At 46.5% G+C, this 16,921-nt stretch overlaps 2 protein-coding genes across 2 annotated transcripts in view; one reads left to right on the top strand and one right to left on the bottom strand.

The window, feature by feature from the left end:
• The window catches only part of LOC123748382 (serine-rich adhesin for platelets), an 80,020-nt gene extending 79,380 nt beyond the window's left edge, over positions 1-640 (top strand). The window contains exon 10 of the mRNA XM_069325285.1: positions 99-640. Within this exon, the coding sequence (XP_069181386.1) occupies positions 99-195 (97 nt within the window). The 3' untranslated portion in view covers positions 196-640. The remainder of the gene's footprint in view (positions 1-98) is intronic.
• Positions 1-16,921, bottom strand: part of MCU (mitochondrial calcium uniporter) — a 417,353-nt gene that overhangs the window by 312,340 nt on the left and 88,092 nt on the right. The window lies entirely within an intron of this gene.

The following is a 16,921-nucleotide window of genomic DNA, read 5'->3' as shown; positions in this document are numbered from 1 at the left end:
TCCAAGTCAAGATAACATGTTGAAGAGTTTTAATGTCTTAAAATGTACTTTGTTAAATATGACAACATTAGCAGTTAATGAATCTTTGTGTCCAACAGCGACGACTCTGGCAACCCCAGCCAGTGGCGCCACGACAAGGACACCACTGTTGTGTACGACTTCACCCGCCAGCACCCGCCCACGGCATGGGTGTAGCACCTGTGGACTGCCTGCATGGGTGTAGCACCTGTGGACTGCCTGCATGGGTGTAGCACCTGTGGACTGCCTGCATGGGTGTAGCACCTGTGGACTGCCTTCAAGCATCAATACCGTGAGCAGGACGAGGCTGGACCAGGCAAAGTTCACCCTCGCCAGCTCCGCCTGTCGACACATCCCTGGAGCTGAGTCCAGGCCGCCTGACCCAGTGGTCATCCTCACACACAACTGCCTCCGTCTCCCCACACCCACACCCACCCCACACACCCACACCACACACCCACACCACACACCCACACCACACACCCACACCCACACCACACCCACCCCACACCCACACCACACCCACCACACACCCACACCACACCCACCACACACCCACACCACACACCACACCCACACCCACCCCACACCCACACCACACCCACCACACACCCACACCACACCCAGCTCTACAACACTACACTTTCCAAGTTGCTCTCTAGGAGGCAAGTGTGTTAACATTTTATAATGACAACAGTGCAATATTCTTGAGCATATCAGGCGACCCTTGAACAAGCTCAGCTGCGAAGCGGCCAAGAGCTGGAGCTCAGCCCCCGCGGACGTGGCCTCAGTGCCCTTCACCAAGATGTGCTGCTAAAGAGTTAATGTGTGACGTTAATTGTCTGATACTAATTGCCATTTATCTTGTGATATATATAAACATATATATAATTATATTTTATACATATAATACCCTATAAGAGTCCATCTACTGTATGTAAATAAATATACCCTTAACACACACCTGCCCCTCCAGTAGGGGGCCTCGTGGCTGAGTGGACAGCGCTCGGGGGTCGTAGTTCGAGTGGCCCGGGTTCGATTCCCGGCGGAGGTGGAAACAAATGGGCAAAGTTTTTCACCCTGATGCCGTCTTCACCTAGCAGTAAATTGGTACTTGGATGTTAAACAGCTGCTACGGGCTGCTTCCTGTGGATGTGTACGTGTGTGTGTGTATTAGAAAAATGTATGTAGAAGATATAATAGATGAAAAGTAGATTGGTTAGAAAGGCGGGGTCCAAGAGCTAATAAGTCAATTCCGCAGACACAAATAGTAAACACACACACACACACACACACACACACTTAAGAACACAGAACATTTGTGTGTGAACACTGTTGAACCTGGGCCGGAATCGAACCCTGCCCTCAGAGGCTACAGCCCCAACACTTCTGGAATTGATGAAATATCTCAATTTGTGATTCATGTGATAACATGATACACGTGATAACATGATACACGTGATAACGTGATACACGTGATAACGTGATACGCGTGATAACGTGAAACACGTGATAACGGGATACACGTGATAACGGGATACACGTGATAACGTGATACAGGTGATAACGGGATACACGTGAACAGGTAACGCTCCCCCCCCCCCCAGCACTGTGGACCCGTCCATGGTCAGCGAGCACCAGCGTCTCGGAAATAATGTATCGTCTATGAGAGCTTTGATGAAGCCATCCTAGCGAGGCCTTGTGGACCTCCATACAGTGTACTCTCAGTTGTGTGCTACTGTGCAGAGTTCGTAGCAGCGTGTGCTCTCTCTATTTATATATTATTTACATTTGCATCGGTTGTGAATCTATGTTACTCCACACATTATATACTGGTCTCCTGTGAGAGGGACCAGGCGTGCAGGTGTCTTGGTCGAGGTCCGTGTTCCCACCATCCTCTTCACCGCAGCCCCTCCCGGAGCAGGAGCTCATCATCACCATCCAGCTCCAGCATCACCATCAACCACAGCCTCCCTCACGACAACCAATACAGCCCCAGAGTCTTCAAGTCACATGTAGAGGAAAGAACACAGAAAGATGCTGGACAAATAGCTTCTCTTTTGGCTAAGGTGACTGAATTTAATTGAAAAAAAAAATTATATATATATATATATATATATATATATATATATATATATATATATATATATATATATATATATATATATATCAAAGACGTAAATTAGTTTGGAGTGTAGTACTCGAAAGCTTATTTACTCGCTTCAGTACTCCTTTTTTTGTATATGGAAACAGAGAAAGTATTCTTCACGCGTCCCCTGTGGGAGTGTTCAGTGAGAGAGTTGACCCGTACAACCTCAGCAGTGTACACAACATCGCCCCAGCTTGTACGTGTGTGTGTGTGTGTGTGTGTGTGTGTGTGTGTGTGTGTGTGTGTGTGTGTGTGTGTGTGTGTGGTTAAGCCAGCCAGCACGGGGTCTGCTCTGTGCTCTCCATCACTCACATCTACCAGAACACAAGACTGTGTTCTGAGCCTCTCTATGTGTAGGCTGAGAAACTAGGGAAAATATACTGAGGATTTCGCTACTCACTGTAGAACACATCCTTGACGGTGGTGAACACTGTAGAACACATCCTTGACGGCGGTGAACACTGTAGAACACATCCTTGACGGCGGTGAACATTGTAGAACACATCCTTGACGGAGGTGAACACTGCAGAACACATCCTTGACGGTGGTGAACACTGTAGAACACATCCTTGACGGTGGTGAACACTGTAGAACACATCCTTGACGGTGGTGAACCGTGGGTTGTGTAAGACTCTGGACTCCGTCTACCATTTGTGTTCAAGACAGATACAAGAGTTGTTTGACATTTACCTGCTTTATATAATATTTGAACATGTTTGTTATACAACCTTAGCCAGCTGGTTACTGTTAAATATCTTCCCAAATGTAACAATAAAAAACCTTTAAACGATTTTATTGTTGAGTTTTAATAGCCAATAACTATTTAGCTTTTCAAATGCCACTGTAACACAACAAAGAAAAGCTGTTTCAAGCTCAATAATACTTTTACTGTCGATATTTGATGATGGTTCCTGTCTACTCCACAGTCATTACCGAGACAATACCCGTCCCCTGTGCTCCCTGTCTATACAGGGCAATTGACAGGGTAGATAAGAGCAGATTATTTATCACAGGTGGCACACGCACAAGAGGACACAGGTGGGGGCTGAGTACCCAATGAGTCACAGAGGCATTAGAAAGAACTTTTTCAGTGTCAGAGTAATTAATGAATGGAATGCATTAGGCAGTAATGTGATGAGGGCAGACTCGATACACATTTTCATATGTAGATAAAATAGAGTTCGAGAAGCTCAGGAACCTGTACACCAGAAGATTGACAGTTGAGAGGCGGGACCAAAGAGCCGCATCTCAATCCCTGCAAGCAAAACTAGGCGAGTACGACTAGGGGAGTTCAGTTATTACTGAGGACAATTACCTCTCCATAAGCATCATCCTCACTCTCGCTTATACCGTTCTTTGACAGTGGATTTTAAAGCCCTCAGGTGGGCCGCTGTTCCCTTTTTCTGTAAGGATGTCTCACGTGCAAGATTACCTTTCAGTCTCAGTTCCTATTTGCAACGTTTCCCCTCGTGTCGTTCCAGCCTTGGTCCCACGAAGGGTCCAGCTTGCAAAGTTAGCAAGACCTTGACCCTGTGAAGGTGAAGGCTTATACTTTTATGAAACGCCTATTCTTTGAACACTTTTGTTTGCACTCTCACTCTATTGGACTATTCCCAGAGGGCCTAAGTCTGGCGACGCTGTTGGTCACTCCGTTGTCTTCTCTAACCAAATCTCTGTACCGCCTGCTCCCGGAGACGTCTTCAAGCCAGAGCGTTATGCAACTTTTTCTGCACTTCGTGCACTGCTTGTCTGCCGTCAACGTTCCTTGATCATTGTGGATGACTATCGCCATGCCTGGATTGTACTCGAATTCTGGAAGTTCTTCTACTACCCAAGCCCGGCCTGGAGACAGGCTTGACTTGTAAGAACTTGATGCAACAGGCTGTGTGTTGCTTGGAGCAGCCCACATATCCACTTCAGCCCGGTTGGTCCGGCACTTCTTTCAGAAAACTGTCCAGTTTTTCTTTAAGACTTCCACTTTCTTTCCGGTAATATCACTGATACTTGCTGGGAGAATATTTAACAACAATGGCCTCTGATATTCATAGTGTTCTGAGTGGGATTATGGCACCTTTACTCTTCACTGGCTCTATTCTGCATTTCCTGCCAAATTGTTCACTCAAGTATGCTGTTGCCCAACCACTTGGATTGGAAGGTAGAGCGACGGCCTCACTTCATGCAGGTCTGCGTTCAATCCCTGACCGTTTAAGTGGATGGGCACCATTCCTCCCTCCCCCCGTCCCATCCTAAATCCTTATCCTGACCTCTTCCAAGTGCTACATATTCGCAATGACTTGGCGCTTTGTTAGGATAATTCCATCTTTCGTTTCCTATCTAGTGAGTACGTTTTGAGAGCTTTGAGACGATCCCAAAACTTTAGGTGCTTTATGGTTTCTATGCGTGCCGTGTATGTTGTCTGCTTTCCCCCTGCTTCAGCAATCTCTCCTGTTCTGAAAGGGAAGTAGTGTCGAGCAGTGCTCAAGGCGGGACAACACCAGTGATTTGAAGAGTACAACCAATGTGATGGGATCCCTGGATTTGAAGTTTCTCGTAATCGATTTTATCATTTTTCTGGCTGACGCAATATTTGCTTGGTTATGTTCCCTAAATGTTAGGTAATAATGATGTCTGACGACATCATTATTCCCAGATCCTTGACATTCTGCTTTCCAGCTATTGGCAGATTTGATTGTGTTTTGTACCCTGTATTTTGTTTATGGTAAAAACAAAATTTCAATACATATTGACCTGGAATTTATCACTGTATAATATGTTATTTTTCTGATGCCCAATCGAAAAACTTTATTAATATGTGCTTGCAGTTTTTTATGTCTTCTTCAGAAATCATTTTCATATTGATTTTAGTGTCATCTGCAAAATATGACACGAAGCTGTGACTTGTATTTTTGTCTATATTTTTATGAGAATAAGGAAAGGCAGTGTTGCAAGGACTGTGCCCCGAGGAACAGAGCTTTCAACTGTGCTGGGACTCTTATTTGATTTGATTCATTATTACTCTTTGCATTCTAACAGAAAATTTAATATCCGTTGCCCTACTTTACCTTTTATACCAATTGATCTTTCTTTTTGGGGTCACTCCATGGTCACATTTATCAGATGTTTTTGCAAGTCCGTATATACCACATCTGCATTATGTGTTTCTTCTAATACATCAGTAATTTTGTCATCGTGGTAGATGTCAGATGCAAAAGTCATGATCTTCCCGCTCTAAATCCATGTTGACCTGGGTTGTGGAGGTCATTGGTCTCCATAAAGTGGAGATCCGACTCCTGATCACTCAAAAACTTTTATGTGGGACGTTAGTGCGTCTGGTCTATAATTCATAGCCAATGCTTTTCTTCCTCCCTTGTGATATCTAATGATTTAAGCACTTCTGGTATCTCCCGTGTCCATGTGTTCTCTCCACACTAGTGTATGCCGAGTGCCTGTGCAACTGGCACTTTTCATTTCTTAATAACAATTGAATGCCATGAGTCTGAACACGGTGTAGAGTTCGTGTTGATATCAGCATTATTTTCAGGATTTATGGTATCAAATCCAGGGATCCCATCACAGAGACCGTACTATTCAAATCACTTGTGTTGTCCCATCTTTAGTACTGTTTGTTTTATCTGTACACTCCCTGAAAGTGTGTCCCGGCTGGCCACATTCAGAACATACTTTGATATCCCTATGTTGGCAGTCTGCGGCTGTGTGGTCGTACTTGTAACATGTCCAAGATGGGGTTATGATGAAGTACTCTTCTTGTTCTACGTTATTGTTGGCTGTGCTCAGGTGGCAGTAGTTGCAGTGGATACCAAGGCTGAGGGCTTTTTATGCCATGGATATTTATTCAAATCTTACTTTCATCATGGTTGGCGACCTTGGCAAGAGAATTACTACTTCTACCGTGGCCCAGTTATTTCTTTGTTCTATGTCTTGTCAATGGTTTCAGAGGTTTCTTTAGTAAGTGATTCATCGAGTCTCTTCGTGACTATTGTCTTCCTGCCCTGCAGCTCTGGGAGGGAGGGAGGGGGGGGGTATAATGACAAGAAAATTTTGATCTATCAGTTTCCGTATTTAATCTCCTTTGATTACGATGTCAACATCTTTATCCTGGTAGCATAGTGCAATGAATGAGGCGTCCTTTGAGGCGGAAATAATTTGGAAAGCCGTACTTTGAGAGAGGAAAACAGATTGGTTAGTTCATTCTGTTTACCATAGTCTGTACCCCCCCCTCCTGGGAATGGCTTTTTACTATGTGGCCTCTCATTATCTCATTACTGGTTCATTCTATCTTGTTTTCCTTCTTTCCTCTTCCTTTCCCTACCTAAGACTAAGCTCTCCTTAGCTGGGGGCCAGGCACTCCATCCTTCCACTTGATTGGTTGGCACTCACAGAGGTTGGCCCTCAATGACATATTCTCCAATGTCCTATGTGTGGACAGAAGGTTCCTTAAGACAGCCTAACCCCTGCTACAAGGGTGAACAGATGCCCAAATCAAGTGCCCCCCCCCCTCCCCAGATTTTACAGGTAACCGCATGGGCCACTGGACCGTTCCACTTGTTGAAGTGGCGAAGTGAGAAGAGTAAGAGATAGTAGGGAAGATAAGTTTTATAATTAAGATTGTACAAATACTCTTTACAAGGCTCTGTAATGGTTGGTAGCTGTATCACCCTCCGATTAGGGAGAAAGGCAGAGACCGTTGGGTCAGTACCCCTGACCGTTGGGTCAGTACCCCTGACCGTTGGGTCAGTAGCCCCTGACCGTTGGGTCAGTACCCCTGACCGTTGGGTCAGTACCCCTGACTGTTGGGTCAGTAGCCCCTGACCGTTGGGTCAGTACCCCCTGACCGTTGGGTCAGGTCTTGTGGGAGTCAGGTTAAGGCACCCAACGCTCGTCAGTGAAGCCAGCCTGACTCCAGGTCTCAGGCGCCCACGGCCTGAGTGGATTCACCCGGGGGGGGGGGGTATTTGTTCATTTCTGGGTGTCCTCTTTATACCAGTGATTTGTGCAATAGTGTGAAGGCACTTAGCAGCACAGTATTATTGTGTCGGTACAACCCCAGGCGACCAAACACAAGAATTAGATATAAGGTTCGTAACCTCGTAGAGGCGAGAGGTGCACATCTTCTCAGGCCAAGTCCTGGGCAGCAAAGTAGGGTGGCTAGGGTTCGTACGTGTATGGTAAGGCAAAACAGTTGAATTTTCTACGGAGTGGCAGATCGAGAGAACTCCGAGGCTCCGAGCTATATAGTCGTGATGGCTTAGCCCTTTCCCCTGATAACTCACTCGCTCCGAGGCTCCGAGGGGGAAACTTGCTAGAAATTTCAGATAAAAAATAATGATATCCGATACGTGATGTCCCTTGAAGACTCGCAGTAAACTTTACCGGTAAACTGTTTACCATTCATCGGATACCAGCGAGGAAACCCGCAACGAGAGGTCTTAAGGAGCAGCCAGAGTTTGTTTTTGTTTGGAGTAGAGAGCATAAGGACGCTCAGGCGAAGGTAAGAGTTTCGAAATGGGAAGCATATTATGAGTTATGAGAGGAGGCGGGTTGTCCGCTACATCTGCTGTGCCAGGTGAGTACGACGGGCTCACCATACCCCGTGCTGCTTGCAACTTTTTGTTCTCAGTTGCTGAATCTAAACCAACAACAACAACAACGAGGAGCTGTCCGCCTTGCTGACACGGTGTGTGGATGTTGGCAGCAAAGCTAAGCTTGCTCTTTCCTGTGTGTGTGAGAGAGAGAGAGAGAGAGAGAGAGAGAGAGAGAGAGAGAGAGAGAGAGAGAGAGAGAGAGAGAGAGAGAGAGAGAGAGAGAGATTTCTAATTATATTTCAGCATATACGGATGTCTATACAGGAATACTGTGCAGCCTTCACATGTACAGAAGACACGCGAATTCCTATCCTTGTTCTCAGTCCTCGTAGAGTTTATTTCCCGAGGCGACTGTGATGTAGGGCGCTACTCGGCTGAGGTGCCCATCGTGGTTATTACTTTCTTCTACAACTTTCCTGTGTTTATGTAGTCGACTTGAGTTCGGCTTATATCCTTCCTGAGGACCGACCAGCCATCCCTGGCGGTGGGAGGGATGCCTGGTCGCTCCATCCCTTCCTTACCTGTCATATCGGCATGGAGCTACCTGCTGTTTCCCAGACAACGTGACCAAGTTCACCAAGGCGTCCACGCCGACCTCCAAGGCGTCCACGTCCACCACCAAGGCGTCCACGTCGACCACCAAGGGGTCCACGTCGACCGTCAAGGCGTCCACTTCGACCGCCAAGGCGTCCACGTCGACCGTCAAGGCGTCCACGTCGACCGCCAAGGCGTCCACGTCGACCGTCAAGGCGTCCACGTCGACCGCCAAGGCGTCCACGTCGACCGCCAAGGCGTCCACATCGATCGCCAAGGCGTCCACATCGACCGCCAAGGCGTCCACGTCGACCGCCAAGGCGTCCACGTCGACCGCCAAGGCGTCCACGTCGACCGCCGAGGCGTCCACGTCGACCGCCGAGGCGTCCACGTCGACCGCCGAGGCGTCCACGTCGACCGCCGAGGCGTCCACGTCGACCGCCGAGGCGTCCACGTCGACCGCCGAGGCGTCCACGTCGACCGCCGAGGCGTCCACGTCGACCGCCGAGGCGTCCACGTCGACCGCCGAGGCGTCCACGTCGACCGCCGAGGCGTCCACGTCGACCGCCGAGGCGTCCACGTCGACCGCCAAGGCGTCCACGTCGACCGCCAAGGCGTCCACGTCAACCGCCAAGGCGTCCACGTCGACCGCCAAGGCGTCCACGTCGACCGCCAAGGCGTCCACGTCGACCGCCAAGGCGTCCACGTCGACAATATCCTCAACACAATTGATCAGGTGGAAAGTTGGTGTCAACACCCCACACATTCTGGTCACTCAAGCAGCCACACAACACTGGTTTTAACACCAAATTATTTGCTCAAAACCTGTTTATCTCATGTCATTAACGTGTCCGAAACATAATGGAACGAACTGAACTTCGTTCAGTTCGTTCACCACATTTTATATATTTAATGAAGATAGGCGCTAAAAGGCCCGGATTTTTTTTATTAAATTTTTAATTAAATTTAAAATTATATAGGCATTTAAAGTTGTTATCATCACTCTTAAGTTTGAAAAAAGTAAATTTTACGTTTTTAATATTTAACATCCTACGCGATGTTTGTTTCTTTAGAGTTATATATCTCGGGAGGACGAGCATACTCTTGTGTGGTATACTTATATGTTATCAATAAGTAGTATGCCTTATATACTCCCGGGGGAAACGTTTATAACATTTCCGGGGAAACTATCACTAACAGGCAATCAGAAGGTAATCCCTCTGGCGTCGGCTGAGGCTACCCTCAAGAACCTGGCCATGAATCTGGAAGATGGTAGGCCTAGCGAGGGTGAAGATGGTAGGCCTAGCGAGGGTGAAGATGGTAGGCCTAGCGAGGGTGAAGATGGTAGGCCTAGCGAGGGTGAAGATGGTAGGCCTAGCGAGGGTGAAGATGGTAGGCCTAGCGAGGGTGAAGATGGTAGGCCTAGCGAGGGTGAAGATGGTAGGCCTAGCGAGGGTGAAAATGGTAGGCCTAGCGAGGGTGAAGATGGTAGGCCTAGCGAGGGTGAAGATGGTAGGCCTAGCGAGGGTGAAGATGGTTACGAACACACCTAGCGAGGGTGTTCGTAGTTAGCGGGGGAGGGGACAGACGTGTCGTCGTCGCGCTCCGTTAAAACACTGGAATACACCGGGCTTTTTTAGGATTACAACCATGGATTACGGCCCACAGTGATCACCAAGTACATAGTGACCCGTAGGAAAATAGAATACAGAAATTAACAATGGAAATTTGAGTTAAATACAGAATAAAGGTGGTCCCACGTGGTGAGCCAGTGCCACCAGGCTCATGTGTACAGGCATAAGCGATATATATCAAATATAGCGAGCAGTGATATGTTGAACAGTGAAGTGGAGCGTATAACACAACATATAAATTAGTGGATAGTGTTAGAGAATTGTACAAAGAAAAAGTATAAATGTAAAGTTGTGGAGGAGGCATCACACTAGGCTGTTTACACCACAGCCACGAGGCCTACACAGTGTAGAGGACGTCCCGCAGTAACAGTATACTTCCTCAGTGATAATATACTGGCAATATATACTGTAATACGGGAAAGTGGAGCTAGGAACTAGTAATAGAGTAAGTGAATAACATTTAAGCCGGAAGAAAGCAGAAATTCCCTTAGGATATTACAGGCACATAATCAGTGTATAAATCAAGTAACTGACAACCAGTGACATCCTGGTTGCCCATCCTGCCCCCGACCTGGGACATCCTGGTTGCCCATCCTGCCCCCGACCTGGGACAAACAACGGTCAACTGGACGGTCCCAAGACGACCATATTTTCTCCACAAGGCGATAAGTACCCCACATAAACTTGAACAAATAAACATATGTAATATTATAAATATACTGGATACATATTATATATACATACATATAATACTTAAATATATGCATATATTATTATAACATCACAAACCCAACATGGAGGTGTGTGGAGGCTGCCTTAAGTCACTTCGGAAGAGTGTTGTAGGGATTGTATGTAACATTTGTAACATAAGGTTTCACCTGAGTTGTACAGGATTACCTACACAATATGCAAACCGGGAAGGTAACTACTGGATCTGTCAAAGAGACAGACAGATGTGGGAAAACATCACCAAACTAATGAATAACATTCCTGAAGAACACAGGCTACAATTCACACAAAAACTACCAGAAATATATGCAGAGTATATAAAGACAGCAACGAACTCTGAACACAACCCAGGGACTGAGAATTTAGAGAGTCAAAGTAGCAATGTAGAAGGGTATAGTGTCGAGGTACACAAAAATGAAGGCAATATTGTAGAGCACACTGGTGATATGAATAAGGAGAGAAAAAATGAGACGAATGAGAACACAAATGAGAAAGACGAAAGCAACAAGGAGAAAGATAAGGGCAATACCGAGAATGAATGCAGAAACGAGAAAGTTGGAACAAAAAACACAGAGGTAGCCAAGTCGTGCACGGGTACAAACAAGAATAATACAATCACAAATGAAAATATTTGCTGGTATTATGCAAAAGGACAGTGTAGATATGGGACCAGAGGCACGGAATGCTCATTCATGCACCCACGGAAATGCCGAAACTGGTTAGGGAAAGGCAGATGTCGTTTTGATACAGAGTGTAGATATTTTCACCCTAAGCTATGCACACTCTCAGTCAATGAGAGGAAATGCTACGATCTTCACTGCCCCGATTTCCACGTCAGAGGTACACAGCGCCATATAAGAGAAGAAGTCCAACATAATAGCCCTGAAAATTTTTTAGAGGCAGGTACAAACAGAGGGAGAAACAGACAGGCAGAAACGTGGCAGGAGTACGGATGGAGAGGGGGAAATGCCCAAGACTGGACTACAGTTCGTCATCAAGCCCACACATACTACACCCCCCAACTACACAGAGACTACCACACTCCCCAGTATCACTTCCAAAACTGGACAAACCATTGCCACAACAACACACCCTGGGTCAGGGTAGAGAGGAGGGAGAACTACCAAAACCTTCCAGAAGTGACACACAATATGGACAATCATTCATATTTGCAAACATTCAAGGTCTAAAGCCAAAGTCAAGAAATAAAGTTAAGTTCATAAATGGCCTTCTATTAGAGTCAAACTCAATATTTGAGGCATTCACGGAAACTCATACAAAAGATTACATGGATGGTGAAATCTGGATTCCAAATTATAATCTATATAAATGTGATAGAAAAACTAGGTCAAATGGAGGAGTAGGTCTGTATATTAAAGAAGACCTGGTATGCACAGAACTACTAAATTCAACTAATGAGGTGGTAGAGGTACTTGGAATGAAGGTAGAGAAACTAAACCTAATTATTATTCTAATATATAAACCGCCAGATACAACGATTGAGGAATTCACAGAGCAGATGCACAAAATAGAGAACATACTTGACAACCTAGCAAACCCAGCTCCAGATATTATCTTTCTTGGAGATTTCAATTTACCGAGTCTAAGATGGAGAACGGCAAACACAAATATCATAGCAGGGAATGACCCGGGAAATAACCAACCACAGGTTAGAGAACTTTTGAGATTCTGTGACAAATTCTCGCTCAATCAACAGATTACAGAACCAACTAGGAACGAAAACACACTAGACTTGTTATTCACAAACAATGATGAACTAATCAGAGACATCACAATCTCAGATACTTCATACTCAGACCATAAGCTCATTGAAGTGCGAACTAGCATAAATAACGGTAGTAGGTCTAAGAGATCCAACAAGCGAGAAGGGGTATTCAATCAATTCAATTTCAACAATAAGAGGATTGACTGGGAAAAAATAAATGTAGACCTTGCAACCATTCAATGGGAGACGGTCATAAGCGACAAAACTCCCACACAGGGAATAGCTCAACTGACAGCTGAAGCTTACAAGGTCTGCTTGAAGCACGTGCCTGTGAGGAGGGGCAGAAAGAGGACCACTCTAGAAAGAGAACGGAGACGACTGTACAGGAGAAGGAAAAAAATAACGGAAATGCTTCGGCAGACACAACTATCACAAGCAAGGAAAACAAGCCTAAGCAGGGAGATTGAGGAAATAGAACAAACGTTGAAGCGATCATATGAGTCTGAGGAAATGGAATTGGAACAGAAAGCTATACAAGAGATAAGGAAAAATCCGAAATATTTTTTCACATACGCAAAATCAAAATCCAAAACCTCGACCAGTATTGGACCGTTAATTACAAATGAAGGTACGTACACAGAGGACAACAAAGAGATTAGTGAAATTCTAAGAAGCCAGTATGAGGCTATGTTTAGCACACCAATAAACAACATGAAAGTTGATGACCCAGACAGCTTCTTTATGAATGACATTCAAGCTGCAGATAATATAACGGATATTACCACAAACTCGGAAGACTTTGAAAGAGAAATTGATAATATGCCTATGCACTCAGCTCCTGGGCCTGACTCATGGAATTCAATATTCATAAAGAAATGTAAAGTACCAGTAGCGAGAGCACTCAGCGTAATATGGAGAAAGAGCCTGGATACAGGGGAGATACCAGCAGCACTTAAATCTGCAGATATAGCTCCGTTGCACAAGGGGGGGAGTAAAGCCTTGGCAAAAAATTATAGGCCAGTTGCACTAACATCACACATAATAAAAGTGTTTGAAAGAGTGATTAGGAATCAAATTTCTAGTTTTATGGAAAACAATGAATTGCACAATCCAGGACAACATGGATTTAGAGCGGGAAGATCCTGTCTGTCACAGTTACTCAACCACTATGACAAAATCACAGAAGCCCTAGAAGAAAAGCAAAATGCAGATGTTGTATACACAGACTTTGCAAAGGCGTTCGACAAATGTGACCATGGGGTAATAGCTCACAAAATGAGGTCAATGGGAATAACTGGAAAAGTAGGACGCTGGATACTCAATTTCCTGTCGAACAGAACACAAAGAGTAACAGTCAATCAGATAAAATCGAGTCCAAGCGATGTTAAAAGCTCTGTACCTCAAGGTACAGTCCTTGCACCGCTACTGTTCCTTATTCTCATATCTGATATAGACAAAAATACACGCCACAGCTTCGTGTCGTCCTTTGCAGATGACACAAAAATCAGCATGAAAATTACCTCTGCTTAAGACATTGAAAAACTACAAGCAGATGTCAACAAAGTTTTTGATTGGGCAGCAGAAAATAACATGATGTTTAACAGTGATAAATTTCAGGTACTCAGGTACGGCAAAAATGAGGATCTGAAACATAATACAGGGTACAAAACACAATCGAATCTTCCCATAATAGAAAAACAGCATGTCAAGGATTTGGGAATAATGATGTCCGACGATCTAACGTTTAGGGAGCATAACCAAGCAAATATTGCGTCAGCCAGAAAAATGATCGGATGGATTACGAGAACTTTCAAATCCAGGGATCCCATCACAATGGTTGTACTCTTCAAGTCACTTGTGCTGTCCCGTCTCGAGTACTGCTCAGTACTCACTTCCCCCTTCAGAGCAGGAGAGATTGCTGAAATCGAGGGAATACAGAGAACATATACGGCACGCATAGACGAGATAAAACACCTAAATTATTGGGATCGTCTCAAAGCTCTCCAAATGTACTCTCTAGAAAGGAGACGAGAGAGATACCAAATAATATACACATGGAAAATACTGGAGGGTCAGGTCCCAAATCTACACAGTAAAATAACAACGTACTGGAGTGAACGATATGGAAGAAAATGCAAGATTGAACCAGTGAAGAGCAGAGGTGCCATAGGCACAATCAGAGAGCACTGTATAAACATCAGGGGTCCGCGGTTGTTCAACGTCCTCCCAGCGAGCATAAGAAATATTGCCGGAACAACCGTGGACATCTTCAAGAGAAAACTGGACGGTTTTCTAAGAGAAGTTCCGGATCAGCCGGGCTGTGGTGGGTACGTGGCCCTGCGGGCCGCTCCAAGCAACAGCCTGGTGGACCAAACTCTCACAAGTCGAGCCTGGCCTCGGGCCGGGCTTGGGGAGTAGAAGAACTCCCAGAACCCCATCAACCAGGCAATCAACCAGGTATGGTAGGCCTAGCGAGGGTGAAGATGGTAGGCCTAGCGAGGGTGAAGATGGTAGGCCTAGCGAGGGTGAAGATGGTAGGCCTAGCGAGGGTGAACATGGTAGGCCTAGCGAGGGTGAACATGGTAGGCCTAGCGAGGGTGAACATGGTAGGCCTAGCGAGGGTGAAGATGGTAGGCCTAGCGAGGGTGAAGATGGTAGGCCTAGCGAGGGTGAAGATGGTAGGCCTAGCGAGGGTGAAGATGGTAGGCCTAGCGAGGGTGAACATGGTAGGCCTAGCGAGGGTGAACATGGTAGGCCTAGCGAGGGTGAAGATGGTAGGCCTAGCGAGGGTGAACATGGTAGGCCTAGCGAGGGTGAAGATGGTAGGCCTAGCGAGGGTGAAGATGGTAGGCCTAGCGAGGGTGAAGATGGTAGGCCTAGCGAGGGTGAAGATGGTAGGCCTAGCGAGGGTGAACATGGTAGGCCTAGCGAGGGTGAACATGGTAGGCCTAGCGAGGGTGAACATGGTAGGCCTAGCGAGGGTGAAGATGGTAGGCCTAGCGAGGGTGAAGATGGTAGGCCTAGCGAGGGTGAAGATGGTAGGCCTAGCGAGGGTGAAGATGGTAGGCCTAGCGAGGGTGAAGATGGTAGGCCTAGCGAGGGTGAACATGGTAGGCCTAGCGAGGGTGAAGATGGTAGGCCTAGCGAGGGTGAAGATGGTAGGCCTAGCGAGGGTGAAGATGGTAGGTCTAGCGAGGGTGAAGATAAGGTAGCAGACATTGAGGCAGCATTAATCAGAGGCCAGTAACAACCCCTCGAGCGAACAAGCCGGGTGCTGACAACAACGTTTGCAACAAGGCATAATAAAGTAGCTCACAAGAGATTGCAACTTCACGCCAGACATGTTTCTTACGCTGTGGGGCCTGACGGCTGAGTGGACAGCTCTCGGAATTCGTAGTCCTGAAGCTCCGGGTTCAATCCCAGGCGGAGGGGGAAACAAATGGGCACAGTTTCTTTCACCCTGATGCGCCTCTTACCTAGCAGTAAATAGGTGCCTGGGGATTAGACAGCTGTTTCGGCCTGCTTCCTGGGGGTGTGCAACAAACAGCAGTCCTGGTCAAAGACCGGGCCGAGGAGACGTTAAGCCCCGAAATCCCGAAATCAAGTTGACCTCAAGATACTCTGCCACGATCTCCTCTCTGGCGTCGTGTGTGTTGTTACTAGCGGGGCTCACGGGCAAGTTTTCCTAATCCTAGTTTACTGGTGTACTAACCTGTGGTAGTCTACCTAATTAACACACATACGTCTTGAACTGTATTAATAATTACAGCTAATAGCCTTACAGTTAACTCCCAAAATAATGTACTCGTGAGCGCTTATAACGGGATGAAAAATGCGTGGACACGTCTATGGTGCTTGAATGTCACCTCCCCATCCCTCTACCCCCCCCCCCCCCCATCCTTTCCAAACCCTTTTGACATCAAAGTGAAGCGCCATCTATGGTTCATCTGGGAGCAGGAGCGCCGTTGTCATGGCGACCAAATGTAAAACTTCGTTATAAATTGTTTCGATATTTAGTTCAGGAAACCGCCACCAGGGGGGCTAAAAGCTCCCAATATATAGAGTACACACAACGTGATTCACATCAATATTCATATCAGATATAAAGCGGTTATCTTGCGCTAAAACTGATAGTCAAAACCAACTCGAAACATATTTCGGGAAAGACTATATTCCTCTACGCTGTAGAGGAATATAAGCGTAGTAACGAGCAGCATCCCCCCCCCCGTAGTAACGAGGAAGACCCCCCCCCCGTAGCAACGAGCAAGACCCCCCCGTAGTAACGAGGAAGACCCCCCCCCCGTAGTAACGAGGAAGACCCCCCCCCCCCCGTAGTAACGAGCAAGACCCCCCCGTAGTAACGAGGAAGACCCCCCCGTAGTAACGAGCAAGACCCCCCCGTAGTAACGAGCAAGACCCCCCCGTAGTAACGAGCAAGACCCCCCCGTAGTAACGAGCAAGACCCCCCCGTAGTAACGAGCAAGACCCCCCCCCCCGTAGTAACGAGGAAGACCCCCCCGTAGTAAAC

This window comes from Procambarus clarkii, chromosome 16 (genome assembly GCF_040958095.1).
Source record: "Procambarus clarkii isolate CNS0578487 chromosome 16, FALCON_Pclarkii_2.0, whole genome shotgun sequence".
NCBI lineage: Eukaryota > Metazoa > Arthropoda > Malacostraca > Decapoda > Cambaridae > Procambarus > Procambarus clarkii.
This window is presented reverse-complemented; position numbering and strand designations above follow the sequence as displayed.